The sequence below is a fragment of the Lepidochelys olivacea genome (genome assembly GCF_965140295.1).
Source record: "Lepidochelys olivacea isolate rLepOli2 genome assembly, chromosome: 19".
In the NCBI taxonomy this organism is placed as follows: domain Eukaryota; kingdom Metazoa; phylum Chordata; order Testudines; family Cheloniidae; genus Lepidochelys; species Lepidochelys olivacea.
In genome coordinates, this window is record NC_140429.1 from 6,992,545 (window position 1) to 7,019,895 (window position 27,351).

The following is a 27,351-nucleotide window of genomic DNA, read 5'->3' on the forward strand; positions in this document are numbered from 1 at the left end:
CCGCGGGCTGTGATTGGCGGCTGATGGCGCGAAGGGCGCGCGGCGCTGGAGCCGCACGCAGCGGGCAGGAAACAATAGAGCGGCGGCTGGCGGGGACGGAGGGAGGCGAGGAGCCGGCTGGCCGCACCGCCTGCACCGACGCCATGGCGGACAAGGAGGGTAGGCGAGAGCGCGCAGCCGACGCGCGCAGGCCCCGGCCGGCCTGGGGCCCCTCCCCCCTCTCTGTGAGGCGGCGGCGGCTCGGCCCCTTCCCCGGCCTGTGGAGAGCCTGCGCCGGGGGGCGGGCCCGGCTCCCGGTAACGGGGACCGGCGCTGGGTCCCCCTCCCCGCCCGCCGGAGCCGGTCCCCCTGGTGCGAGGCGGCCCTCCCCGGAAGGGCTGGGGGTGGGGCCCCGCTCCCAGGCGGGCTGCTGTGGAGGCGGCCCCTGGGTCTGGGGGGGCGGGGTCCGGCCCCGGGGTGTCAGGCCGCGGGCCCCGCGCCGCGTAGGGCGGGCGGGCGGGGGGGGGGCTGGTCGCGCTCCGGCCCAGGGGGCGCCTGCTCCCCTAGGGCCCCCGAGTCTGGGGTGTCAAATGGGGAGGGGGGCTCCCGGAGGGGCCCTTCTGGGGTTCGCCTCCGCCCTCGTAAGGTCACTGCTGAGTCCCGCCCCTGTGAGCGTCAGGACCTTCCGCACCCTCGGCAGGCTCCCCGCGAGCTGCACTCGGCCCCTGGGGCTGTCCGGGGCTGTGCTTTGCTCATCCAGCCCAGCTGCCCTGGGATTCCCATTTCTTCCCTAGCCGCCTGCTGCTGCTCCCTCTGCCCGTCTGTGAGGTGGTTCTCTGGGGCACGTTTGTCCAGTGAAGAACTTCCTACCCTCTGCTTACAGGGGTTCATTCCTTGTGATTCCCCAAATCGCCCTTATCGACCAATTTAACTCTCAAGGGCCCCAGAAACTCCCCTTCTACACACAGGGAAGTATCTTTGCTCTGTCTGGGTTCTGACCCCATCTTTACTACTGCATTTTTATAGGATTCCTGGGTTGCTCAAACCTAGATAGTATAAAAGGAGGAAGATTTTGTTTTTCATGTTCGGTGAAAACATTAGAGGAAAGAATGCCATTCTAAATTGTGGAAAGCTTTTGTGCATTATCTTTAGTGAAGGGTGAGTTGGTAGGTTTAAATTCAACTCCTCTGTCACACAAGGAGATACAGAGGGATCTATTGGCTGACTTAGGGCTACATAGCGTTGTTGGGGATATTTCTAGTATGAACTGAGCCCAGCTAGGCACTGCTCCTTTGTATTCCAGGCATATTTAATTTTTATTGCTTCCTACATCTGTGTGACAATGGATCTTTAAGTGTTGGTTCTGGATTAGTCTTCTTTATCTGAAGAGAGAGAGGTGATTGCATGTGCTGCAGGGGATTTTTAATCTAATAGTTGTCTTTTTGGTAGATGTATGGTGTCAGTATCAGCAGTGTGACAATGTAAGACAGATAGCTAGTTGTTAAATGCCCACTCATTGTATTGTTGCTAGCTTATAAATGTACTTGTCCATATTAATTTTGTGCATTTTAAAAAAAACTTTAGCAGCTTTTGACGATGCGGTGGAGGAGCGTGTGATCAATGAGGAATATAAAATTTGGAAAAAGAATACTCCTTTCTTGTATGATCTGGTAATGACCCATGCTCTGGAGTGGCCCAGCTTGACTGCTCAGTGGCTTCCTGATGTAACAAGGTAAATTGAGCCTCTTATTTTGAATGAGGAGGGAGATGGTGATGGAAGAACAAATTTGCTATCACATCTCATATTGCAGTGAGACTGTATAATTGCTGTCTTCCATGACCCAGCTGTTTGTACTCATGCCTTATGAGTAGTGAGTTGAGGACTGTGATGGCCCGCAGACTGTTAGCCAATACCTCTGCTCCTCCTTTTTGGTTTAGAAACAAGCTTCTGTGTGACGGTATCTTTTTTTTTTTTACCTGTATTCAAAATATCGAGTTGTTTTCTGCTCTTCCCCCACCACCCTACACCAGACAAAAGCTTCAGAGTAAAAGTAAACCGTTTACATATGTCCATTGCCTGCTTCCTTGTCTGCACGCAACCGCTGTCCTCCCCTTAATTTCTGAGCCAATTTATTTTCCATCTGCTGCTTGCAGAAAGGGCTAATGAGCCTCAAGGTTTTACTCCACTAGAAGCTCCTTGGGCGGTATATCGGGGACACTCTAGAGGGGCAAAGAAAACAAGTAGGTTTTGGTGTTGTGAGGACTCCAGTATGGGATCTGGAAGCAACCTTGTTTGAAGTGAGGGGATTTCCTATCTGAGTAGGCGCACAGGGACAATGCTAAAATGAGTGGGTGGTTGTGTTGGTTGTTTTGTAAGGGATAAGTTCCAGGCAATGGCTCATTCTGACGAGCTGGTTACAGCTGGATATCTCTCCCTTGATTACTCATGTAATTTCCTTTTGTTGTAGACCCGAAGGCAAAGATTTCAGTATTCACCGACTTGTCCTGGGGACCCACACTTCAGATGAACAAAATCATCTTGTGATAGCTAGTGTTCAGCTGCCCAATGATGATGCACAGTTTGATGCTTCACACTATGATAGTGAGAAAGGAGGTAAGAGATAAAGGAGATGAACAAAGTGGAGTTTTAACCTTTTTCTCACTAGCTCTTGGCCTTTTCTTAGCTTTGGGTTCATAAAGTACAGATATAAAAAAAATTAAAACTCTCACACTACTAAATCATCAGGAAAGGATTCAGCTTCTCTCTCATGGATTTCTACACAGTACCTCTAATCTATATGCTACACTGAATGAAATTTAATTTTCACTTAGTAAAATATAACCTTTTTTTCTTGTAACTGTGGTGAAAAGAAAGGGGGAAGGTTTAATGCAAAATGGTGGGGTACAACTGTATATCCATTATGAGATGACTGAATTCTACAGGTTGACTTTTACATTGCATAAAGTATTCCTTTGTAGTGGCTGTTTTCTTAACCTGGTGAAAGTGTCCTTTTCCTCTGCCCTAGAGGGGGTGTAATGTTTCAAATGTTCTCTTTAGTTTGAATCCTGCTGACAATATTTGTGCCAGCCCCTTCAGAATAAAAAGAATGATTGTACCTTTGTCCAGTTAAATAGTCAAATACTTCGGGTTTGGATCCCATGTTTTCTGCGGCCTTGTTTGGCTGCCAGTGTTCCTATTTGTTATAAGGAATGGCTATTTTAGTCAGTTTAATCAATTGTTCTGCATGACATATATCATTTCCAATCCTGTTGTTTGCTGTGCACTGTCTTGCTAGAAGCCAGGATTGTGCAATTGACATTTTGATCTTTGGACTTCTCAGTATTGCTCATGAACAGGAGTCTATCTAATAAAATACTTCATTTTAGTATTTATTTTCCAGAAATGTCAAATCTCAGTAAAGCTGCTTCTTTTCTCCTTCGTATCTTAATCCTTTTTGTTTTTCATGATGGGTATTGAATCACAATATTTGAATTCTACTTGCAATTTTAAGTGAGATAGGAAGTCTGTAGAGAATCTCTTCACCCCAGAACTTTTAATCATGGTCCTAAAATGGTTTTAGTTTTAATTTAATGACTTTCACATTAGTGTCTCTCAAGGAATATACCGCACAATACTTGTTCTCAATTTTGTATTCAGATACTAAACAGCTTCAAAAAGTTATCAACTGATTTTTTTAGTCATCTGACTTTCTATAACCCTGATATATTTGCTACTCCTCATTCTTCCACATGAGGCAGTATGGCCTATTGAACTGAGCACTAGACTAGAAGCCAAGAACACTTGACCTAATCCTAGCTGTGGCACTAATGAATGCCTTGTCTAAACACCCACGGCAAGACCTCCTATTGTGGCCTTGGGCACGTTGCTTAATGTAACCTTTCTACCTCAGTTTCACTCTGTAAAACAGATTTGTTTGCTATTATTGTTCATCTAGCTTCTATTTTAAGCATATTTTATTAGTTGTAAATGAGAGGAGCATAAACAAGAACTTTGTTTAACTTATTACAAGAACATTAACAAGGACTATGAACTTTATTTTTAATGTCCCAGTACTATAAAGTACATTCATCACAAAAGAAAACCTTGCCATTTTACTGTGAGTTCAGTTGATGAGATTTAGTGAATTAATAGTTTTCTATCTAAAAATTTTAAAATTTCTCTGAAAGTCTCATTTCTTGCATTCATGGGCCAGATTCCAATGTGGTTTCATTATCATTCAGAAATGGAAGAGAAATCTACTGTGAATCCACTCATAGGAGTAGGTAGATTGATGCCAACACTGTGGAAGAGAGGTCAGGAACTCTGTCCAGGGATTCTGTCACTCTGACACCTTTCTCACCTCTGGTCCCCTGCTGCCAGATCAATGGTGGTAGGTCCTATTCTCTTTCCTAGACTTGGGGTTGCCTGCCAGATTTTTCATACAAGGTCCTGCATCTTCCTCAGGGAGCCTTGGGGGGTAGGCTGAATTGGTCCTGTCTGCAGAGGCAGGCTGAACTGTTGAACAAAATTGTGCTGTAGCTCCAAGCCTTAAAGGACAGTATGATGCTTTGTTAAATAAAGTTTGGTACCATCTAACTGGGCAAGACTCGAACTGTGTTGTGTTTAGGAACAGATGTGTTCTGATGGATCTCCCAACATACATCACCTATTTGTAGAACAGAGAGGCTCTTTTAAAACTATTAGTCTTGAACCTTCACCAGTAATAGATTTGTGAGTTTCTTAGCTGAAATAATTAGCAGAAGCTTCTAGTAATAAACTGACTTGGGGGTTTGGGAGCTAGTTAGAGCCCTGTTGTGTTGATGTAACAACAACAAATGCATTTTAAAATGAAGTATTTGAAAATCAGCTTCTCCTGGCTTATTTTCTATGAATATTGCTTCAGAACAATAAATTGTCCTATAATCTATGTGGATACTTCTCTGGCCTTGTTGAGTTCTCATATTCTGTTTTGAATGACATGCTCAGTTCACTATTAACAGCTATCTGTTCCTTATTTCCAGAGTTTGGAGGCTTTGGCTCTGTTAGTGGGAAAATTGAAATTGAAATCAAGATCAACCATGAAGGAGAAGTGAACAGAGCACGCTACATGCCCCAAAATCCATGCATCATTGCCACAAAAACTCCATCCAGCGATGTCCTGGTCTTTGATTACACCAAACACCCCTCTAAACCAGGTGTCTGTAGCTCTCCTTTGCCATAGTCCAGAGCTGAGCACAAACTCTAGTGGATAGGCCGTATGAATCTGTGTGTGTGGGAAGGGTGAAACAGGCCAATAGAAGCTTAAGGGTTTGTGTGGGATATATCTTGTTTTTAATTCTTAGAATTAAAAACCTGATTTTTGTTTCTTATGTAGAAGACTTCTCCAAGAAACTAGTTGATATGTGTTCTCAGTGGCTGCCTCACTGAATGCTCTGTCATGTCTTGTTTAGAATCTAATTTTTAAATATTTATGTATTGTCTGAGTGGGGCAACGCTAGCAGTTCCTCACTAAGGCAGTGTTGGGAGTTCACCTGTTGTGGTAATGGAGGATGCTCAGTGACCAGCTGGAAGCTGTTTTGTTTGCTAGGTGGCTGAGCTGCTGTCCTGGCTAACAGGGATGTAAAATCATCAGCAAATAGCCTAGGGAAAGTAGGGAGAGGGGGTAGCCTTAAAAACTAATTTGGCCTCTTTTGGGGGAAGCCAACGAAGATCATTGCAAATTACAAAATGAGTGGGTTACATTGCACCATCCAGCCTGACAAATTACTTCTTGATTTACAGATTGTAGACATGGAGCAAAGACCGTCTTTGTTTTGACAGCACCTTAGCATAATGGAACCCTGGTCCAGAATTAGCTCCTCAGTAATAAATGTTTTGAAATATTATTCTTCCTTTTAGCAGTTTAAGAAGACATTAGTTCTAACATTTTTCTTTAGCCTTGTAGATTGTCTTGGTGCATTCTACAGCTTTTCTTAAAAATGAAATGGTCCCACTGCTGGAGAAAATACTCAAGAGACTAAAGTGGAAATTCTGTTTAAAATGTGAAAGCAAAGCTTGGGGAAGCAATGTAGAACTCTTTTTTTCATGGTGGTCTGGGGTGGGCTTGCATGAGTGGAGTTGTTAGGAACTGAAGTTTTCTGACACTGCTTTTGCAGACCCTTCTGGAGAGTGTAACCCTGATCTGCGTCTTCGTGGACACCAAAAGGAAGGCTATGGACTATCATGGAATCCAAATCTGAGTGGGCATTTGCTTAGTGCTTCTGATGATCACGTGAGTATTGTAAATATATGTAGAATGCTGTGCTTTAGTTGATTAACTATTGCTTTTTTGGGGGTGGGTGAGGGGAGGTGAGGAGAGTTCCTCTATCTTAAAGATACACTTTTTCTTTAAGACCATCTGCTTGTGGGATATTAGCGCTGTTCCAAAGGAAGGTAAAGTGGTGGATGCAAAGACCATCTTTACAGGGCATACAGCAGTAGTGGAAGATGTATCTTGGCACCTGCTCCACGAATCTCTTTTTGGATCTGTTGCTGATGATCAGAAGCTCATGATGTAAGTGGGTAGTATCATTATTTGTAAAGTTGAGAACATTCCCCCTTTCTTTTGATGTTGGACAGGAAAAGTTTATATCCCATCACGTTCCCTCTCTTTGTAGTTGGGACACCCGGTCAAACAACACCTCCAAACCCAGCCACTCTGTGGATGCTCACACAGCTGAAGTGAACTGCCTCTCTTTCAATCCCTATAGTGAGTTTATTCTGGCTACAGGATCAGCTGATAAGGTATGGTCTGTCTTGAATGTGGACAGATGACATCCTTTAAGCTCATATTCACACAACTATATATTGCTAACTCTGGTAAAAGTATCTCTTGCCTTTAATTTTATTTTTTCTTCTTCCTGAATAGACTGTTGCTTTATGGGATCTGAGAAACCTAAAACTGAAGCTGCATTCCTTTGAATCTCATAAAGATGAAATATTTCAGGTACAGTAAAATGGTATATTTTTATGGAATTACTTTGATTTTGTTTCCTGCAGTTGAGGGGCCTCCAACCTACTGACACCCTGCACAGTGTTAACATATATTGATTAAAAATTAGTCCATTTCGTTCCTTTCCTTCCACTGTCCTTAGTACTAAGGATATTTGCATTAAAAATTTGTGGCGGTTTTTGGCAGCTTTATGTGACTCTCTCCACAGTAACTAGTTGCAGTGAGGAGCTGCAGCAGATAGTGAGCCCTTTAAATGTGGAAGAATACCAAACCTTTACGGGAGTTAAAATGATTGGGAGAAAGGAACAGGTTAGATGAGAGGTAGCTTTAATGGCCTTTCCTCATTATCACTAAAAAGAGAAATGTTAGCAATACAGAGTAAAATTAAATTATTCATAGTGGTAGACAGAAACAAGGTGGTGTGCTGAAATGTCTGCAGCATGTTCATCATCTGGATTCGTCCCTCAAGGAACGCTGCACCATCTTAGAGTACAAACTGGTGACCAATAATGGGGATCTTCAGGGTCAGCTAGAGACAGTGAGCAATTGGGAAAGCAGGACACCTTTTTTAGACAGGTTAGCATCTTCAGCATCAGAAGAGATGGCAGGTGACGATAATTGTTCGAGAGCAGCAAAATGGGAGACTCTTTCGAAAGAAAAGAATATGCAGGGGTTTGTTGGGTAAGATGCTTACTATCATTGAGAACTATAACAGTTTCTAAATAGAACACTTGATGGCTTTTACATGCATTGTTGAAAGACATGTGCTTAGAACCCAACACTCTTCCCTTGACCTCTGGCCCAGCGGCTGGATTTTAGCATTCCCAGGAATAGTTTGTCCTCCAGTTGGAGGCAATAGCTCTAGTATTTGGGCTGATATAAACAGGATTTTGGGACTTCTTCCTTTTTCCCTTCTGTTCTGCTTTTTCTGTGCTCCATGTAATCTTGCATCCTATTTCACATGAGTGCATGGTTTGTTGTGTAAGTGTAACCCTCATTATCGCAGATGGGAGGGAAAGCAGCCTCCTTGGAGGATGCAGTGCTTTTCAGTAAGCATCCCACATGAGAAGGAAGACTGGATGTTGCAGCTCCCTGGAGTCTGAGTACATCACCTCATTCATGCTTTAGGCATGCCGTCATAAGTGTTCACAAGCCTCTCTTCTATGTAGAAGCATTATCAATGGAAAATTCATATTTTGAATTGATGTGTTTACAACTTGAAACTGGAAAACTGCATTCATGAGATAAAGCAGATGTAGCTCCACTGTCTCATGCATCGCTTCTTAAGATTCATCTCCTTTCTGATATGCTCTTATTTGTGCAGGTTCAGTGGTCTCCTCATAATGAGACTATTTTGGCTTCCAGTGGTACTGACCGCAGGCTAAATGTCTGGGACTTGAGGTAAGTCCTAAACTGGCAGTGTTACCTGCTATTGTCTTTCCTGAATCAATTCCCTTGTGTCCTATGAAAACTCTGTTTACATTTTGCTCTTGTTTCTACTACAGTAAAATTGGAGAAGAGCAGTCCCCTGAAGATGCAGAGGATGGCCCACCGGAGCTGTTGGTAAGTTTCTCAGACCATAACGCTGGATCTGACATGCTTTACACTGTAGACCTGAATGCTCTGTCTTTTGTGTTTTCCCCAATACTAGTTTATTCATGGTGGTCACACTGCAAAGATATCTGATTTCTCCTGGAATCCCAATGAACCCTGGGTAATTTGTTCTGTATCAGAAGACAATATTATGCAAGTCTGGCAAATGGTAAGTTTCTTTGTGGTTGGCTGGTGTGTGGGGGGTGTTTTTTGTTTTCATTGTTTGGTGGCTGTGTGGGGAAATGACACTATCTCAGATCTATTGAGCAGAGTAGAATTCCCTGCTCTGATTCAGACTTGCTGTGCAGTACTGAAGTTGATTTAGGTTTTGTTTTTTTACAAACATAAAAGAAACTACTTCATGTTTCTCAATTCCAAAAATGTGGGGGGTTTTTTGGGACGATATAAACCTTCCCTTCCAGTATTTGGAACCCACACATTATATTAGTGTGTGTGAGAGCCAAAGGAGAAGTTGAAAACTGATCAGTCATTGTCCAAAGTGAGTGAAATGCTTACAAATGGTAAATAGAATAAATGGGGCTGGGGAAATTAATTTTATATTTTACATAACTCCACTTAGAAGCATAGGAAAAGAAAATAGTGTTTTTAAGTGACTTATACCCTGACAGTCCCTTTTTTACCTCCTGCTTATCAACCTGGAAATGGATGGAATATCCACTTGATAGGGGCTTTGGAATGATCGTGTTGAAGTGCTTTGAGATCCTCTGAAAGGCATTGTCTGAGAGTAGTGCATGTTAAATATATGGAAAAGATCCTTTTTTATTGTTTTTAAAATACAGTGGGATTCTCAGTGATCTTCACTTACACAATTAGGGACTTGCCTCCTTAATTGTATTATGTACAAACTACAGTCTATATAATGAGCCTTTGTTTAAGGAAATAATGTAGAAAACATGACCATTATGAGAAGGTTGTCATATTTATAGTAACACTTCTGTAAATGCTAAATGGTCTTGAGGGATCTAGGGTGAGAGCTCAGTATGTGGAGATGAGCAACTGCTAGAACTGCAGTCCTTGGGAGTGCTCCAGTTGAATCCCTTTAACCTGGATAAATGTTGTCCTATTAAGTGCTTCTCCAATTCCCCATCCTCTGTATCTGTCTTGCAGGCTGAGAACATATATAATGATGAAGACCCTGAAGGAAGTGTGGATCCAGAAGGTCAAGGGTCCTAGATGACTGACCTTTTACTGTTTTTAGTCCTCTTTCCCTCTCTTCCCTTCCAGTCCTAATATTGATTTAACACTGGTTTTGAAACACACATAGACTTTGTGTTCAGCCTTCCTTATGTAGATACCATCAACAATGCTTTTAACTCCAACAATGAGGACCCTAACTTAAGGGCTTGGCCCAGCTGAGCTGGTACTGTGCTGTAGCTCCTTGTTTAAATTTCCTACAGAAGTTGATTGTGTATCGAGCTGGCCTAAGATGCCTTCATGAAGTGGAAAAAAACTCACTTTTTTTCCCTCTCTTCTGCTTATATGCTACAGCTGCAGGCTTTCTGGTTAACTTTAACCAAGGTTTGAGGGGTGGAGCCACCTAAGTGTGTCTGAGATGATGCAGTTCAGATGTTGCAAGGGGTTTTAATCTGTGAGCAGCTGATAAGTGGAGAGTGGTGTCTCTTGTCCTCTTTTTGGTAAAACTCAGAATATCGGGATCCTTTTCGTCTGTGTGCCAGTATTTTCAAGTGCAGATTCTAACTTCAACCAGAACTAGAGTTCTTTCCTTAATTCTGGATTTTCACTTCCCCGTCTGGTGGGCAACACAGAATTTTGGATACGGTAGCTATTCCTGCAGATCATTGTTCACCACCCATGTAGTTTGCTCTATTGTGTGTTCTTGAGCTGTGTTTTCATACTATATTTTCTTTCCTTTCTGTGAAATGGTTTTTAAAACTTGGGACCACCAAGTTGTAAAGTTGTATGTTTTTACCTGACTTACCACAGATGGCATGCCCAGTAATCTGAAAACACCATTGGTAGCTGGTATATGTAAAACAAAATATTAAATGTGGATGAGCAACTTTTTTTTTTTTTTAGGAGTTAGTCCTTGACCACTAGCTTCTGCACATCTCCCACTAGGGTGACCTGTTCCACCAGTAGGCTGTTACTCTCCAAGACTAATTATGTGTAAGTGCTTCAGATGGAATAAATTGTTTTTCTACATAAATGGTGTGCTGCTTTGATTTTTTTTTTTTTTTTTTTTTTAACGCTTATCTTCAGGAAAAGTGCATTCTCAAGGCAAAATTGTACCTCTTACAATAGAGGTGCTTTCTGAGCAGCAGTGTATGGAGACCTTATACCTTCCAGGAGGTTCTTTAAAAGATGTGACCTGTAAATGCTGCCAGAAGAATGCTGGTGTGTAGGAGGCAGGAGTATGGCTACTCCTCCATCAGCCTCTGGGGCTATTAGCATTGGCAGCAGTATCATGTAACATCTTCTTTGTGCCCCCTGCAGCCGAAACATGGCTGTCGTATTAGGGGAGGAATGAAGGGTGCTCTCTTGCCCATTCCTTCTAGAGTACATATACAGAGCTATCCATAATTTTAGCCTTCAGAAAGTTCTTCTGTTCACACCCTCTCAAGGACAAAGTTCTAATGGTGTGGCAGCCTTGGGTGGGGGAAGAGTCCCAAACCTTGATATTCATGAGGTCAGAAAATCAAGGTTTTGTAGCATGGATTACCTTTTTATATAAGGCTGTGTGGTTCTGATTCATTCAACATTAAGGTAAAGCTTGGCCTTCAAGAAGGCATGAGCAGACTGTAGTAACCCCTTTCAGAATTACACCTCAGAGTCTGAATCTCCCCGGGTGCTTTGAGTGGGGCTGTCTCTACACTGCAGATGCTGTGGTGCTACAATGATGGAAGGGGGTTCTCTCTTGCTGTAGTTAATTCACTCCTCCTACAGGCAGTAACTAGGTTGATGGAATAATTCTTCTGTTGACCTACTGTGTGTACACAGGGGCTTAGCGGTGTCCGTTAAGTCACCCTCAGGAGTGAAAGTTCCACACCACTGAACAACATAAGTCCGCTTAAGTTTTAGATAGAGACCAGGCCTGGGTCTTAAATCCCCCTAACAATTGTTAATAGGCTGTTAGGTCTACATCCTATGATGATTGTTAACGTGTGAACAAATTTACAGCTGTTTTGATTTGATCATATGAGCATGTTGCAGTCTCCATGAGGCAGAATGTGGGATATACAAGCAGCCTTTAAAACCTGAATCCTTATTTTCAAGGTGAGATTTTTATATAAAGTGGAAACAATTTGTTTGGGAACTCAGTTTATGGACCCTACTAGAACATATCACAATACAGCAGTCCTCTTTTGAGCTACAAAAGAAACCATCCTGTTTACGGTGCAACAACAGTAGTTCTCTGAAGTGTTTCTTTGAAACAAAAAAAAAATTGGCTTTCTATATGACCCTTTCTGTGCAAGCTTATACGATCCACCTACAAAACAAGATCGATATGCTTTCCAAACACACAGCAAAACAGCTATCATTCCTCTTTATATGTTCATTGTTTAGTACAAGTGTACTTTTCTGTGCCCTCCTGGAGGACAGCAGCTTTATTCTTTTCTACCGTGCTAGAAGATCAACAGAGCAGCACCTCAAGAAATATAAACAAGCAAATGATTGTCTGGTAGTCCTGACTTTAAATAGTTGCTATGCATTATTTAGGAGGGGGTGAGCAGGGAGAGGGGAAAAGTAAGTGTCCACTGCAGATACCTCAGTCCTTCACATTGAGCTCTTCTGCATTTATTTTCTGATAAAATAAGGAAAGTCCATGGGTCAGTCCTGGTCTACTTTTTCTTCTGAGTTGCAAAGATGACCATAGATTTCTAAGCAGCCCCTGCAAGGGAATAAAGTAAATTTAGGCCACCAATTCTATGAAATAATGATCTGGAGAGTTATGGGAGGAAGACTTTATTTATGGAGAACACTCTAGTGCTGCAAGGTGTGCAGGAATAGCACTGGATAGCAACCAGGTTCGCCAACTAAGCATGTAGAACTGAGATTTGCCTCCAGAATGCAGATCAGCTTATCCTCAGCACAGAGTGTGACAAACGAGGAATTACTGCTATGGCAGAGAGAAGAATGGAGTTGACATGTAGGCCACAGGCAAAGGAGCAGATGACCCACACTTTCAAATGTGGGTGCCCAATTTTAGGTTTCTTATTTAGATATCTCAATCCATATTAAGTGGCCTAACTTTTAGTGGTGAACACCTGCAGCATGTGTAAGTATCCAGGAATTCTGACTATTAGGCAACTTTTATTTAGGTGCAGATATGGACTTAAGAGTCTAAGATTGATCATTCACGTTTGAAAATGTTGTCCTTTGAAACCTGTGATTCAGAATAATCTGGCCTACATCTGTAGTGTCCTAAAGTCTTTGCTATCTGATACCCCTTCAGAAGGGCCCAGATAAACTTCATCCAAGAATATTAAAGGAATTGGCACATGAAATTGCAAGCCCATTAGCAAGAATTTTTAATGAATCTGTAAACTCAGGGGTTGCACCATATGATTGGAGAATTGCTAACATAGTTCCTATTTTTAAGAAAGGGGGAAAAAAAGTGATCCGGGTAATTATAGGCCTGTTAGTTTGACATCTGTAGTATGCAAGGTCTTGGAAAAAATTTTGAAGGAGAAGGACATTGAAGTCAATGGTAAATGGGACAAAATACAACATAATTTTACAAAAGGTAGATTGTGCCAAACCAACCTGATCTCCTTCTTTGGGAAAGTAACAGATTTTTTAGACAAAGGAAACACAGTGGATCTAATTTTCCTAGATTTCAGTGAGGCATTTGATACCGTGCCACATGGGGAATTATTAGTTAAATTGGATAAGATGGGGATCAATAGGAAAACTGAAAGGTGGATAAGGAATTGGTTAAAGGGGAGACTACAACGGGTCCTACTGAAAGGTGAACTGTCAGGCTGGAGGGAGGTTACCGGTAGAGTTCCTCAAGGATCGGTTTTGGGACCAATCTTATTTAATCTTTTTATTACTGACCTCGGCACAAAAAGTGGGAGTGTGCTAATAAAGTTTGCGGATGATACAAAGCTGGGAGGTATTGCCAATTTAGAGAAGGACAGGGATATCTTACAGGAGGATCTAGATGACCTTGTAAACTGGAGTAATAGTAATAGGATGAAATTTAATAATGAGAAGTGTAAGGTCATGCATTTAGGGATTAATAAGAATTTTAGTTATAAGCTAGGGACGCATCAATTAGAAGTAACGGAGGAGGAGAAGGACCTTCGAGTATTGGTTGATCATAGGATGACTATGAGCCGCCAATGTGATATGGCCGTGAAAAAAGCTAATGCGGTCTTGGGATGCATCAGGAGAGGTATTTCCAGTAGGGATAAGGAGGTTTTAGTACCGTTATACAAGGCACTGGTGAGACCTCACCTGGAATACTGTGTGCAGTTCTGGTCTCCCATGTTTAAGAAGGATGAATTCAATCTGGAACAGGTACAGAGAAGGGCTACTAGGATGATCTGAGGAATGGAAAACTTGTCTTATGAAAGGAGACTCAAGGAGCTTGGCTTGTTTAGCCTAACTAAAAGAAGGTTGAGGGAAGATATGATTGCCCTCTATAAATATATCAGAGGGATAAATACCAGAGAGGGGGAGGAATTATTTAAGCTCAGTACCAATGTGGACACAAGAACAAATGGATATAAACTGGCCACCAGGAAATTTAGACTAGAAATTAGACGAAGATTTCTAACCATCAGAGGAGTGAAGTTTTGGAATAGCCTTCCAAGGGAAGCAATGGGGGCAAAAGATCTATCTGGCTTTAAGATTAAACTTGATAAGTTTATGGAAGAGATGGTATGATGGGATAACATGGTTTTGGTAATTAAATATTCATGGTAAATAGGCCCAATGGCCTGTGATGGGATATTAGATGGGGTGGGATCTGAATTACCCAGGAAAGAATTTTCTGTAATATCTGGCTTGTGAATCTTGCTCACATGCTCAGGGTTTAGCTGATCGCCATATTTGGGGTCGGGAATGAATTTTCCTCCAGGGCAGATTGGAAGAGGTCCTGGAGATTTTTCGCCTTCCTCTGTAGCATGGGGCACTGGTCACTTGCTGGAAGATTCTCTGTTCCTTGAAGTCTTTAAACTACGATTCGAGGACTTCAATATCACAGATATAGGTGTGAGGTTTTTTGCAGAAGTGGTGGGTGAAATTCTGTGGCCTGCGTTGTGCAGGAGGTCAGACTAGATGATCATAATGGTCCCTTCTGACCTAAATATCTATGAATCTATTAAAGGGTGGATACAACTAACTCCTTCTTTGGCAGTCTGAGGAAAACATGATATTTCTCTGGAGTGAGGGAATATTTTCTGAAACTGTACAAAAGGAAAAAGTGTGGGGGAAATGAATGCTACAATAAAAAGGAAAATTACTAAACACCTCTAGAGCCTGAACAGCCCAAGGAAGGGGTAAGATGTCTCAAAGTGAAAACCTTGAGAAGCGAGACCAATGATTGTACTGATGCAAATCAATGCATTTTTGTTTGAAATTCTTGGCATTGTGGAGTATTCCCGTAACAAGATGAGGCGTCCTGAGGAAAAATTAGCAGTAGCGGTATCTTGGCTAGAAGGGGAATTTCCTCCCCTTGCTTGTGGTGATGGAGACTATCCACTGGTGCATTTCCCAAACTTTTCCAAAACTGGGGCTGCCTCCAGGAAAACTGTGCCCCCACATATAAGCCTTCTGTGTTGTTAAAGGTCTATCCATTTTACTTTCTATCCATCTCCTCCTGCTCTCTGGTAAATACTTGAGTTCCAGTCCCTCCCCTTTCTGGCTGACACTAATGGTATTGTGCCTAGTTTGTACAGTAAGTGCTTTCCATCGAAGTAGTACTACTTTGGCCCCCTGCTTGTATAGGAACTAGGAGCCTTAGGCTCCTACTCAACCAAAGTCTAAGGCTGCCCTTGAGAACGACTTAAAATTAAAAAATAAACTGACTTGTAAATAGATAGCTCCTGGTGCAGGCTGGTCCTCAGCTCTTCTAATTCTTGGTTCTTATGTTGCTGAAGTTGGACCTCATTTTTCAGCTCCCTTAGCCTCTCTTCCATCTCTTCCACCTGTTCCTGTGGACAAAGAATATGTCTGATGTGTAACTCTGAAACACAGTGCCTGGGAGATGAAGGTTAACCAGCTCTTAGTGTTGCTTTCATGGGGAGGGGTGGAAGGGAGAGGTTTTGCCCGGCTTACAGCCATCAGTATAGCAGGTCTGCCTGGTTACATTATGGGTTTGCACAGTTGCAGCTATACTGATGGCTAGCGCCACCCATTGATTGATTTCCCCGGTATAGATAAGGAACCTAGTTTGCCTAGGGAGGAAGTTCTGCTCTTGGCTGAATGTGCTAATGGATGTTCACTAGGCTCATCTGTATGTATGGGATGTTTCTCAGCTCATAGTGCCTCAAGAAGCAACAACTGACGTGTAATACAAACAGGAAAATTGTGTGTTTCAGAGAGATCTAATCTGTATTTTTATCTTCATGTAAAATTTCCAGGAGCTGAAGAAGAAATTAATGGAGAAAGTATGCCCTGAGTTCTTGTGTGATGTGGAAATAGTGGGGAGATCATCCAAATCAATTTTCAGCAAGCCCTGTCCTTTCAGAGCGCTGAATAGGGAGAAAAATCTAAAATGAAAAGTTGATGTAAAGTCATAAGCTGATCTGGACATAGATGGCTTGTCCTCTTCATACAGAGCCTGCAGCATCTGTTACCTTCATGCATGATATGGGGAACTTGCCAAAAGCTTTTCAACAGCAGCATTCAGAAAGGCTATAGGGATTGAAATCCAAGTCCAGTTTTAGAAGCCACTGGCTGCCTTGGCTTGCTTTAATTGAGCTGAAAAGCTGTAAAGTGAAATGGGGGTAAATGTTGTGGATCATCTTCATCTAAATGCACTCTGCAGGTATTTAATTGCTTTTCCTTTCCTTACAAAATGGGGGAGAAATGCTTAACATTGGACATTTCTCTTGTCTTTATAGATAACCTGTGGCAAGGGAGACAGCCCAACCCTGTGGCAGAGTACTTGAAACTGTTACTGTACTATTAATGCATGAGGAAGTCAGCCAGGCAGTGCTTTCACTGGGACCCAACATGTTAGGTAAACAGCTGTATCTGGGCATTCAGAAAGGCTTTTACTCGTAAAGGAGCACCAGCTTCATTTACTAGATGGCATAGACTCTATTAACAGCGATGTTAAGAAAAGCAGAGAGAACAATACTGAAAATAGTCTGCCATTATAGACCTTGACAGTACATTCTCCCCTTTGAATTTTGTGGGTTTAGGTTTGGTCTCAAAAAGCATATTCTAGAAATAGAAAAAACTAGGGGAAGTGTTTTGTTTAAAGACAGGGAAAGTATTTGTATAGGAAGAGATTAGAATTGGACTATTATGTTTAGAGAGGAGGTAAATATGATAAGGTATAGAAACAGGGTCAGCTAGGGGGTTTCTGTTTATCCTCTGTCCTAATACAAGAACAAGATAAAGGAAATGCAGCAGATTTTAGAATGGAAAAGGAAACTTACACAACTCACTGAACCTGTGGAACAGTGCTAAAAGAATGTGGCAAATAACTTAGTAAGATTCAGAGAAGGAGTAGTCACTTATCTGAGTAATATCTGCTATTGCACCAACTGGGATAAAAAATGTTTAAGAGGCATAAACCTTCACATTTCAGGGCATAAATCAACTATTAGCTGCATTTGCTTAGAAAGAAATTCCCTCTCCTTTCCATTCCCCTGAGCAGGTTGTTGCATAAGTAGCCATAATGAAGGTTTATATCTTTCTTTAAAGCTTCTAATGTTGGCCATTGGAGGATACCGGATATCAGACTGGATGGGACATTGGTCTAATCCAGTATGGGAATTTGGAGGAAAATCATTTTTCTCTCTAGGGGGGGAAAATGGCCCTACTTGAAACAATAGAGAGGGGTCTATAGCTCTTCCCATCAACATCAGTAGTTTAGTATTAACAGTGTGTTTGGCTTAGGCATTTATAATGGTGCCAAACATCTCCACAACTGGTCCTTTGTGTTACTCAAACCAGTTGCTAGCAAAGGCTTACATTTTCAGGATATTTGACATCCACTCTCTGGCTTTGCCAATGATGGACCAGTGAGGGCAATTCCAATGTGTCTTACACAGCAGCCTGAAGCTCACCAAGTTAGCAGCCCAGTGTCCTGCCAACAAGGTGACAAGATAAATAACAGGCGTTAAACCATTTAAGGCTTTATAAACTAACCAGCACCTGGAACTAATCCCAGAAGCAGACCAGGGTACTCTGAACACTAGTGTCTTCGTAGAACCTCGCTCATTATAAGAGGAGCTGCTGTATTCAGCACAAAGTGAAGCTAATAGGTGCTTCTCGAGTAGCCCAGGCAGAAATGTGATGTGCTGCAAGTTGGACTCTTTAGATACATCTCTCTCTCTTTGTTTTGATGTGCTTATCTCTGTGGTATTTGAACATGCATGTCTCTAAGGCAGAAATAAATCTGCAGGAGTGTGTTACATACCTGTAAGCTAGTGTGTGTCTGTATATTGGATATGCAGTAGTGTTGTAGTCCTGTTGGTCCCACTTTATGCCTGTGTATCCAGTATACATAGACACGTTCTCCTGGGACAAATCTAAATAGAGAGAGGGTCAGATCCTGTGGTGGTGTTAATCGGTGTCGCTTCATTGAAGTCAATGGAGTTTCACTAAATTATACAGAGGATCTGTTTCATTGTGTCTAATAAGTCAGTCAAAGCTTGGAGGCTTTTAAAAAACCAAAACTTTTAGCAGGACTTGTATTGGACATCTGATTTAAATACAAATACATAAGACAACTGCTGCAAGTACAAAAATCAACAGCTTGGGCACTACACTGCTTCGCAGGCTTTAAACGAACTCCTTGACAATGAACATGCATGTGATAAACTCATGATGGTGTGCTGTAGGCCCTTAATTAATATTTGCTTTTAAAGTAACACAGCTAAAGTTATTTCTGCTCCACTGTGTTTCACACAGTGTGCTAGGTAGGGACTGGCTTTATTCGGAGGTGTTATTTAGGTGCCTCATGTCTGAAGAGGAGATCAGTAACTGATCCGGTTAAACTAGAAGAATATTCCCTTTGGCTGCCCATGGTGATGAAGCCATAGCAATATCGCCTGGTGTCCTCTTTATTTCTAACCTCTTTTCTGCCTACCTAGCAGCTGCCATTGCTTTGCCTTGCCTCCATAAAGGAGAGGGGACATCTGTCTTTTCTGGGCTACTAAATGTATCGGCAAGTAGAGGGTGTCTGACTGTTCCCAACTCTTATGTGTAAGGTACTTGTCTAGCACCAATCACTGTAGCATGCAGTTGCTGAATCCAGGAGCCCCAGACCATCTACAAGGAAGCAGCACAGACTAGGCCTATACTAGAATGGTGTTTAAACTATTTTATAGGCCCGTAAAGCATACCCTGTACTGGAGAACTTCTTCGTCCCGTTTTTGCTTAACGAGCATGATCTGTTCTTCCAGACTTCTGTTCTGCAGCCGCAGCCTGCTGGCCTCTCCCTGCAGTGGTCGCAGTGTCTCCTTCAGCCCCTGAATCTCTCCCTGTGTTTGTTGCAAAGCCTTAGCACTGGCTTCTCTCCTTTCTAAAAGGCACACAAGCTGTGGCTCATAGTGTTTCTCTAGGCCCTGGCGACTCTCTGCCACAAAGCTCTCGAACTCCATGGAAAGCCTTCGGCTCTCCTGCAAGTAATGGCTGTCCCCCCGGTATTGGGGCATTTCTAGGCGCTGCCTGAACTGTTCCTTCTGTTTTTCACAAGTCTCTCTCAGCTGCGATATTTCTTCTGAAAGCTGGCTGACCCTGGTTTCCAGTTCAGCCCGATAGACTGCATATTGGGCCATGTCATGCCGTCTGGTTTCCAGCTGGTACTGGCAAGCCACGCACTCTCTGGTTACCTTGAATAGCTTGTGCTTGACTTGTCGGATCTCGTTCCTCAGATTGTCCCGCTCCAGCTCCCCCTTGGCCTGCAGTCTGTAGGCTGCCAGTATCTCCTCATGAGCTTGTCTGATTTCTTCAAGGGCAGGTTCCCGGAGCAGCGTGAGTTCCTGGATGAGGCTATCTCTCTCCTTCTCCAGCTGCTCCACTGCTTCAATGCATTCCTGGAAATGCTCTCCTAGCTCCTCAATGCTGAGAGTCTGGGACTCTGCAACATCTAAGTCCAAGGGAGCGTCTGCGCCATCCACATGCTGCTCCAAGTGTGCATCTGTGTTGTTCAGCTCCAGGGGGGCGTTTGTGACATCCATATGTAGCTCCAAGGGGGCATGTGCAACTTCAGGCTCCAATGGGGCATCTGTAACATCTCCCTCAAGCTCTAAGGATGTACCTGTATCATCCACATGCAGCTCCAAAGGGGCTTCTGAATCTGCCATCAGGTCTCTGGAGATGAGAGATGAAGTGTGAATCAGAACAACATTCACTGCGAGTTTCAACCTTCCCTTTCCCTCTCCGAAATGTTAAGGAATGGTTCCTCAAACTGGTTCCCCTGAACCAGGAACATTAATGGTGTGTTAACCTAAGCACCTGCTTCTGCTGCAAAGCCCCATCTCTGCTGCTCTTAGCTGCCTTTGCACAAGTAAGACACCCTTCCTGTCCAAGTAAGACACCCTTCCTGTCCTTTACAAGAAACCATGCTCTAAAATTCACAAGCCGCTTCAAGCATGAAGGCGACAGTATTGGCTGGTATTGATGCATTGTGCATGGTCTTACAAGAAGTTTGCCCTTAAAAAATCTAAGATGTTTGAGAAATAAGAAGTGACATTGGCTCGGATGGACCGGGAAGAAGAGATTTGTAGCAGTAATTTGAAAACCAGCTGAAGTTCCAGCCTCCCAGAACTGTACAGCCACTTCTTCATCCAGTGGACCTGCAGGGAGTTACAGAATAAACAGCCCAGGACAATACATTGCAAAGTTGCACTGCGATAGCTGGTCAGGTAGTAAAACTTCACTACTGATGCAAACCGTTATCCCGTGGCAGGATGTGGCTAGTGAGTGACGGCTGAGACCGGGGCACATAGACACTACGGTGACTGTTGCGTTGTAAATACCGAGGTAGCTATATCCTTTTTGTTTCCTGGTTGCTGGTACTAAGACACTGTTTCTGATCCCTCCTTGTTGCTTCATAGGGACTAGACCAAATGATCCTGATCCATTTACTCACTGTTTCTTCACACTGCCTTGCGCCACAAGTACAGAGAATCCTACTGGATGTCTGACTATGGCCACATATACCCCTAGACCAACACTCGGCTAAACTTTTTTTGTTTACATGAGTGAAGGTGTTTACTGATAGAGGTTGGGTGTGGAAACCCATCTCTCTTTTTCTTCCGTAGTTGACACGTGAGCTGGTGGCTAGATGCTGTAGGGATGGGTGCAGTGGACGTGCCTAGATTCATATTATTGCTTGTCAAACTATATTTCTGTCAGGCTAGGTCTATACCAGAAACTTCAAAGTGCTGATGCGGCAGCGCTTTGAAGTGTGAGCGTGGTCACGCTCGAGCGCTGGGGAAGAGCTCTCCCAGCGCTCCTGGTAATCCACCTCCACGGTTTTTCACCCCCCTGCGCGCAGCCAGTTTGAGCACGATACAATGTAAGTGTAGACGAGCCCTTTGGAATTAAAGCTCTTTGAGGCAGGGACTGTCTTCTGTTCTGTGTTTGTACAGGGCCTAGCACAGTTCCCAGCCTTGGTTAGGATGCTGAGGTGCTGCAGTAATACAAAATAATAATAATCGATGTGTATTCCTGCCTCTCCCACATGCTGTGACTGGACTATACGTGCTAAGTCTGTATCTCTTTTATTTTTAGGAGAGAATTTACTCCTCAGAATGATAGAAAGTCAAATGAGAGGCTTTTACTAGATGCTGTTGCATCGAGAGCTCGTATACAAAATGTCAGGCAGACAGCAGTTTATACAGTACTGCCAAGCTATAGATTTTTTTTTTTCTTTCTTCAGTAAAACCTGCCTGGTTTTTGCCATGCTGACACAGCCTCCGAGGGAGGGAATGTGCTGTTAGACTACATCCAGGCTCTCCAAGATGGCTGAGGATGGAATACAACATTTAACACAGAGTAGAGAAGCTTCAGCTTTCCCAGGAGGGATTCTTAACTTGCCTCTGCAGCTGTGAGCTGATCATTCATCCACTACAATCTGTGTAAGTCCTCAGTGCACGTTGTTACAAAATGCTTCAGTCATAACTAGTCTAAACGTATGCGCTTTGGGGTCGTGAGGAGAGAATGATCTGTTGCAAAAAGGCTGTTGGGGTTTTTTTTTTAAATTACACCCTAGAATATGTTCGGTGGGGAAGCTACAACCACACCCAATTTGGAGTAGAGTCAGAGAGGAAGAAAGCATGCTCGCTGCCAGCATGGATCTGAGCTAACGTCTAGTCACCTAGAAATAAATTAGCGTAGGCTGGCACAATAACAGCGCTCCCCCCTGTTCACTAAAACAGTTCTAAGATGAGAGAACAGATTATTTTAATGGATACGCTCCCTCTTTCCAAATAAGGCAGTTTTCTGAATTCATGACACATCCCTAGCCTCAGAAGCAGGGTGAGTGTCTCTTATTTCCTAAGGGAGAAGGGGAAAAATCATGAAAAGGTGAGGACAAAAGCAGAGCCCTTTTTCAGCTGGTACTATCAACTTTTTGGCTAATTGAACCCCTTGGTGCTCATCTGCACGTGTGGGACTAAAATCAGGAAATAACCCCGCCACACCTGTCCTGCTGTTGCAGGATTTAATCCTGAAACTGATCAACTGCCCAAGACCACACACTGCAGTCCCACCCTTCCAGATCTGGGTTTAGAGATTCACATCCACGCACCATGCCACCCCTCTTCTCATTTGTGTGTGTGTGTGGACTCCCTCTCCCTCCCTCCAGTTCGCACAAGGAGTCTCTTACCTGGCACATAACATCCCTTCCTTATCGTCCTGTGGTGAAGTACCACACATTCTTCAGCACAGACCAGAATGGCTGGTAGTCTGACCTGCATGTATTGAAGAAGGCAAAATCCTGGCAGATCTTCTAACCCTGTCAAATGAATGAAGCTCCTGCCTGCAGGAGCCCTGCTGCCCTACATCCTGAGCAGAGCTGCTGGACTTTCTGGGTTAATCCCAGCATGAACGGTGAAAGTGGCTCTGCTCAGGGAAGACCCGTCCCCACCCCTCCACTTTTGCCCCATTTACCCCATCTGGTCCCAGACAAGGGAAAAGCACAGCCCCAATTTACAATTGTTAGCTCTCACCTTTCTCTCCAGGAGCCCAGTTCCTCGTGTTCTGGACTGGATGTGGGTGTAGCATGGGAGTGTGTATTTGCTATTAATAAACTGTTGGAAACCAGAGCCCTCTGGCCTCCAAGCAGCAATCTCCCTTTCTTTGCCTGGACGCCAGCTGCAATGCCAGCTGCAGGCTGACACTGGATCCCTCCCAGTGTGGTCAGGGACGAGGAGGAGGAGGAGGAGGGCGGAGAAAGGGAAAGCTGGCTCCTTGCTCCAGATCATTTTTAGCAGGCGGCAAGTAACAGCAAATGAGGCTGGGTCCTTCCAGAAGTCCAAGGGAGGCTATGGGCCGGGAGTCTGGATCTAAAGCATGCCCATCCTGGGAGGCATTTGCCAGGGAAGGTGGTGGCTGGAGTTATCCTGTTCGAGACAGAGCACAAGCTCTGGGTTGCTGTACTCCTTTGATTTTTAGAAGGATTTGAAGTGATGGTTTTTGTTGTGCAGCCTTAAGCCCGCCCCTTCCCTGCCCTTATTGGGCCCTCTTCCCTGACTGGCACAATACCCTTACCATCCCAATCCAGCCATGGCGATGCTTGCACAGAGAGGCAGCTGTCTGGTGAGCAGGACATGAGAAAGCAAATGCAGTGGAGTGGGTGGGATCAGTTGGAGGGTGAGGCGTAAGGGTTTGTGATATTCGTTCTGAGTTCTTGGCCTGTGATCAGTTTTAGTTGACTGGAATAGAAAATACTACAGAATTTTTTTTAAAAAACCCCAGCAAATCAAATATTTTGAGATTAAATGGACTTTAGGGATGGGGCACTGCTAGGGTGACCAGACAGCAAATGTGAAAAATCGGGACAGGGGTTGGGTGGGGGAGGGGGGTAATAGGAGCCTATATAAGAGAGACCCAAAAATCAGGACATCTGGTCACCACAGGCACTGACCTGTGAGTCAGGCTCCCGGGTTCTACTCCCACATCTGCCACAGACTCGCTAGTTGATCCAGAACTAGTCACTTTAGATAAAATTTTCAAAAGCACCTAAATCATTTAGGAGCCTAAGTCCCACTGATGTTCAGTGAGATTTAGGCCCCTAAGTTCCTCGTGACAATGAGGCTATGTCTACACTTCAGGCACAGTTACCACCCTGTAACTCTGCCTCTGCGGCACAGTCGTATAGACGTTTCTTACAGGGGCTGGAGGAATTTCTCTGTCACTGTAGTTTAATCCACCCCCTCGAGAGGGGGTAGGTAGGCGGTTTTTACACCAGGGCTTAGGTTGGCTTAACTACATCTCTTGACTGTGAATTTTTCACACCCCTGAGCGATGTATCTAGGTTGATCTAAGTTTTAGGCCTAGACCAGGTCTTAGACTTAGGCCAGGTCTATACTTAAAAGTTAAGTTGACCCAGTTACGTCACTCAGGGATGTGAAAAATTCATACCTCTGAGCAATGTAGTTAAGTTGATCTAATGCCAGGTGTAGACAGCACTAAGGCAACAGAAGAATTCTTCCATCCACCTTCCATCCGGCAGGTAGACTGACTACAACAATGGAGATCCCCTCCTGTTGCTGTAGTGGGGTCTGCATCAAAGGGGTGCAGCTGCAGCATTTCTAGTGAAGACATAGCCTATGTCCACACTACAGCCTTCTGCCAGCATAGCTCTGTTGATCGGGAGTCTGAGATTCCCTGACTGACTGACTGAGCTGTGCTGGCAAAAGTTTGCTGTGTGCACACAGCTGTACTAGGAAAACGACGCTTTGATTGGGTTAGCTTGTTTTGCTCATGGGCGAGTGGAGTTACCATGCTGGTATAAAGCACAGCTTTGCCAGTACAGATGTGTCCACACTAGGTCTTTGCTGGGATAGTACTTGTAGTCCTATGCTGGTAAACTGCTCCTGGAGTAGACACAACCTTAGGCTCCTAAGTCACTTACATGCTTCTGAAAATTCTATCCTTTACCTTTGTGCCTCTCTGTCCCCATGTGTAAACGGGATTAGAATAATGACTGCGGTAAAGCACGTTGAGACCTGCAGTTGAAAAGTGACTACATAAGTGCCAGGTGCTATTATTGTTAGGAATAATTAAGTTCTGCCTCCTTTGTCACTGCACTTCGGTCTTCCCCTCCCAGCTGGCGCAAGAGGGAGCTCAGCTGTGGTTCATTAATAAACCTGCCCACCCCCGTAGCGCTGCTCTGACAGTAACATTCTCCCTGCCCTTTGGAATGCAAGGGGGCTTTGTTGTTTCAAGATTGCACCCTTTCAAATATATTCCCATTTGCTAACATTGAATATATATATATACAAATGTGCTCCCCTCATGCTTAGTCTCCTCTGCAATGTGGCTATTCTGAGTGTAATGCAGAGAGCGGGAGGAGGGATGAGCCAAGCGGTGCCCACCAGGTTCTGCTGCTGCAGATGCCCTTTTCTTTCCAGTGGTGGTAAATCTTAGCCTCAGTCCCTGACCTGGCAGCTGTCTCTCTCCCCCTCCAAGTTCTCAGGGCAGTCTTGGCCTTGCTCACTGTATCAGCTGCAGCAAACTCAGAAGTGGAAGAAGGTACCAGCTACTCTCTAATGGTGATTGCATAACCCTGTGATGATAGTCTTCCCAGTATAAAGGACTGCTCTATAAAACCATCAGCAAAGGAGTGGAAAGACATAAAACTATAGATGTATAAAGATTGTCACAAGGTATACCTAGCCCCAGGAAAGAGATATATCATACAGTTAAGTCTATAAGAAGCCAGAGTTTACCCTTTGCATTTGCAGACCTGACAAGTCTTGGAGTTTCTGCTTTTTGGATTAGTTTTAAGACCGTTTTTAAAGACTCTCCCTCTTGCAATTAAGGGCTTTGTTGTGTTTCAGTGAGATGTTCACAGCCTCACTAATGACTTCTCAACACCTCCTTCACTTTGAGATTATCAGGTCTTGACAACCTTGCGTTCCTATTGTACTGATAGGCCTTGTGATCTGTGTGCCTTTACATTTTAAAAAAATACAAATCTGTAAATCAAGCAATAATCTATGGTGGGAATTAAACTAGACCTTACCTTTGCTGTAACAGCCCTGTTCATGCCCAGTCCTCGACACCCTCCCCAGCAGTTGCTAGCTGGCTCTGCTTATCTACCTACGAATTGCCAAGCAACACCCACCACACTCTTGAAACTTTCATAAATGTCAACGTAGTCCCGAATGTCAGCTTCCCCAGTCTTGCTAATCCTCCCTGGGCCAAACACTAGTGCAAGGATCAGGTTACCCATCCCTTGTTTGCCTTCAGGTTTCTAAGTTCCAGTGAAATCAGGGCTAAATCAGGCTTGCCAATATAAGCACTGAAGGAAACACAGCTTTAAGTGACAAATATTTTTGTTAAAAAAGATCCTTTTTTCAGTACAGTCCACGCTCCCCCTCCTCCCCCCCCAAAAATTCCCCTGTTTGTGGAGTTCCTTTTGACTCAATAGCACAGGAATGCTATTAACTTGAACAAGTTGTTTGTGTGTGTGTGTGTGTGTATAAATATATAACTGTCCAAAGCTGCCAGGGGGATAAAACCCGTGGGTCATGTGCACTGCATAGAAAAAGCCTTGTATGGGATTAAATTAAAAAAAGGTTACTTCTGAAATGCCTGCTTTACACCTCTTTCTGATTTATCCATTAAATATTTCAGGGGAGGGAGGAATGTGGAAAAAGTTCAGCTGTGCTTTCCTTCTGGACTGGGTGCGTTTGCAGCTCTTCTCCTGTTGGGGATCTGTTTGTGAGTATAGCTAGGCAACAGTCAGCTAGGGTGTCATCAGGAGAGGAAGGGGCATTACATCTGATATGCCCAGGGCTACTGATACAATGCAGCTTGTTACAGCAAATCCAGAGAAGAGATCTCAGCAACGTTGTGACCCCTCATAGCTGCAGAGAAATGATATCTCTTTTTGGGTTTGGTTAAGTAAGACTCCCCACATGTGCTTCTTTTAGGCCTGGTTGTTTGTGAAGTTAATTCAGGTCTGAAGGTTGGGTGGATTCCTGTTTGTATGGAGCAATCCAAAAAACGTGTGTGTGTGTGTGTGTGTGAACTAGAATAGTCTGTACTTTGCTCCTGTAAACAGCACCAGTGAGGACTTATCAGGAACACTACTGAAACCATGAAGGAGAAAAGAAAACACATGAGCATATTGCAAAGACTAAATGTTCCTGCTTTTTTAAAAAACTGCAGTGTCCCTGATTTTCCCTCTTGTGGTTGCAGATTTCTCTGCTTTGAACCTGATGACCTACTAAAAATAGCTAAGCACCACAGAGCACAAAAATAATACTTAGTTCACTCTCTCTCCGTCTGAACCCCAGCAAAGTGGGAGGGGGACACATTTTTTCCTTTGAATTGTGCCTTTTTTTCTCCTCTCCCTCTTCAAAAATTTCACATCTTCTCCAAATCCAGTATCTGGGTAGTAGGTTTAATAAATGTTAGACTAGAGAGACATGGTTCTAGG

At 43.7% G+C, this 27,351-nt stretch overlaps 2 protein-coding genes across 5 annotated transcripts; one reads left to right on the plus strand and one right to left on the minus strand.

Annotated features, from left to right (window-relative positions):
• On the plus strand, window positions 1-10,752 carry RBBP4 (RB binding protein 4, chromatin remodeling factor). 2 transcript variants are annotated; one of them, XM_084609701.1, is made up of 12 exons: window positions 1-159; window positions 1,564-1,711; window positions 2,448-2,593; window positions 5,002-5,175; window positions 6,136-6,251; window positions 6,373-6,533; window positions 6,637-6,763; window positions 6,888-6,965; window positions 8,296-8,372; window positions 8,477-8,534; window positions 8,623-8,733; window positions 9,693-10,752. In XM_084609701.1, exons 1-12 carry the CDS (start codon window positions 24-26, stop codon window positions 9,756-9,758), a joined length of 1,398 nt encoding a protein of 465 aa, XP_084465827.1. In that variant the 5' UTR covers window positions 1-23; the 3' UTR covers window positions 9,759-10,752. The 2 variants fall into 2 exon arrangements, with proteins under 2 accessions (XP_084465827.1, XP_084465828.1); XM_084609702.1 differs by having other exon boundaries at window positions 4-159; window positions 1,567-1,711.
• On the minus strand, window positions 10,565-25,978 carry SYNC (syncoilin, intermediate filament protein). Of its 3 annotated transcripts, XM_084609703.1 has the most exons (5): window positions 22,910-23,357; window positions 22,567-22,651; window positions 19,076-20,045; window positions 15,582-15,706; window positions 10,565-12,435 (listed from the first exon to the last, which is right to left on the minus strand). In XM_084609703.1, exons 2-5 carry the CDS (start codon window positions 22,614-22,616, stop codon window positions 12,375-12,377), a joined length of 1,206 nt encoding a protein of 401 aa, XP_084465829.1. In that variant the 5' UTR covers window positions 22,617-22,651; window positions 22,910-23,357; the 3' UTR covers window positions 10,565-12,374. The 3 variants fall into 3 exon arrangements, with proteins under 3 accessions (XP_084465829.1, XP_084465831.1, XP_084465830.1); XM_084609705.1 differs by lacking the exons at window positions 22,567-22,651; window positions 22,910-23,357 and adding an exon at window positions 25,930-25,978; XM_084609704.1 differs by lacking the exon at window positions 22,567-22,651.
• Window positions 25,979-27,351: the final 1,373 nt, after the last annotated feature.

Excerpts from the sequence above, each read along its gene's own strand:
- RBBP4 (XM_084609701.1), top strand. The coding sequence starts at position 24 with ATGGCGCGAAGGGCGCGCGGCGCTGGAGCCGCACGCAGCGGGCAGGAA. Across the intron at positions 2,594-5,001 it reads CTATGATAGTGAGAAAGGAG|AGTTTGGAGGCTTTGGCTCT; the intron begins GTAAGAGATAAA and ends CCTTATTTCCAG. Across the intron at positions 6,252-6,372 it reads TTAGTGCTTCTGATGATCAC|ACCATCTGCTTGTGGGATAT; the intron begins GTGAGTATTGTA and ends TTTTTCTTTAAG.
- SYNC (XM_084609703.1), bottom strand. The coding sequence starts at position 22,616 with ATGTGTGGTACTTCACCACAGGACGATAAGGAAGGGATGTTATGTGCC. Across the intron at positions 20,046-22,566 it reads GAAGGGATGTTATGTGCCAG|AGACCTGATGGCAGATTCAG; the intron begins GTAAGAGACTCC and ends TCTCATCTCCAG. Across the intron at positions 12,436-15,581 it reads CAGGAGCTATCTATTTACAA|GGGCTGCTTAGAAATCTATG; the intron begins GTCAGTTTATTT and ends ATTCCCTTGCAG.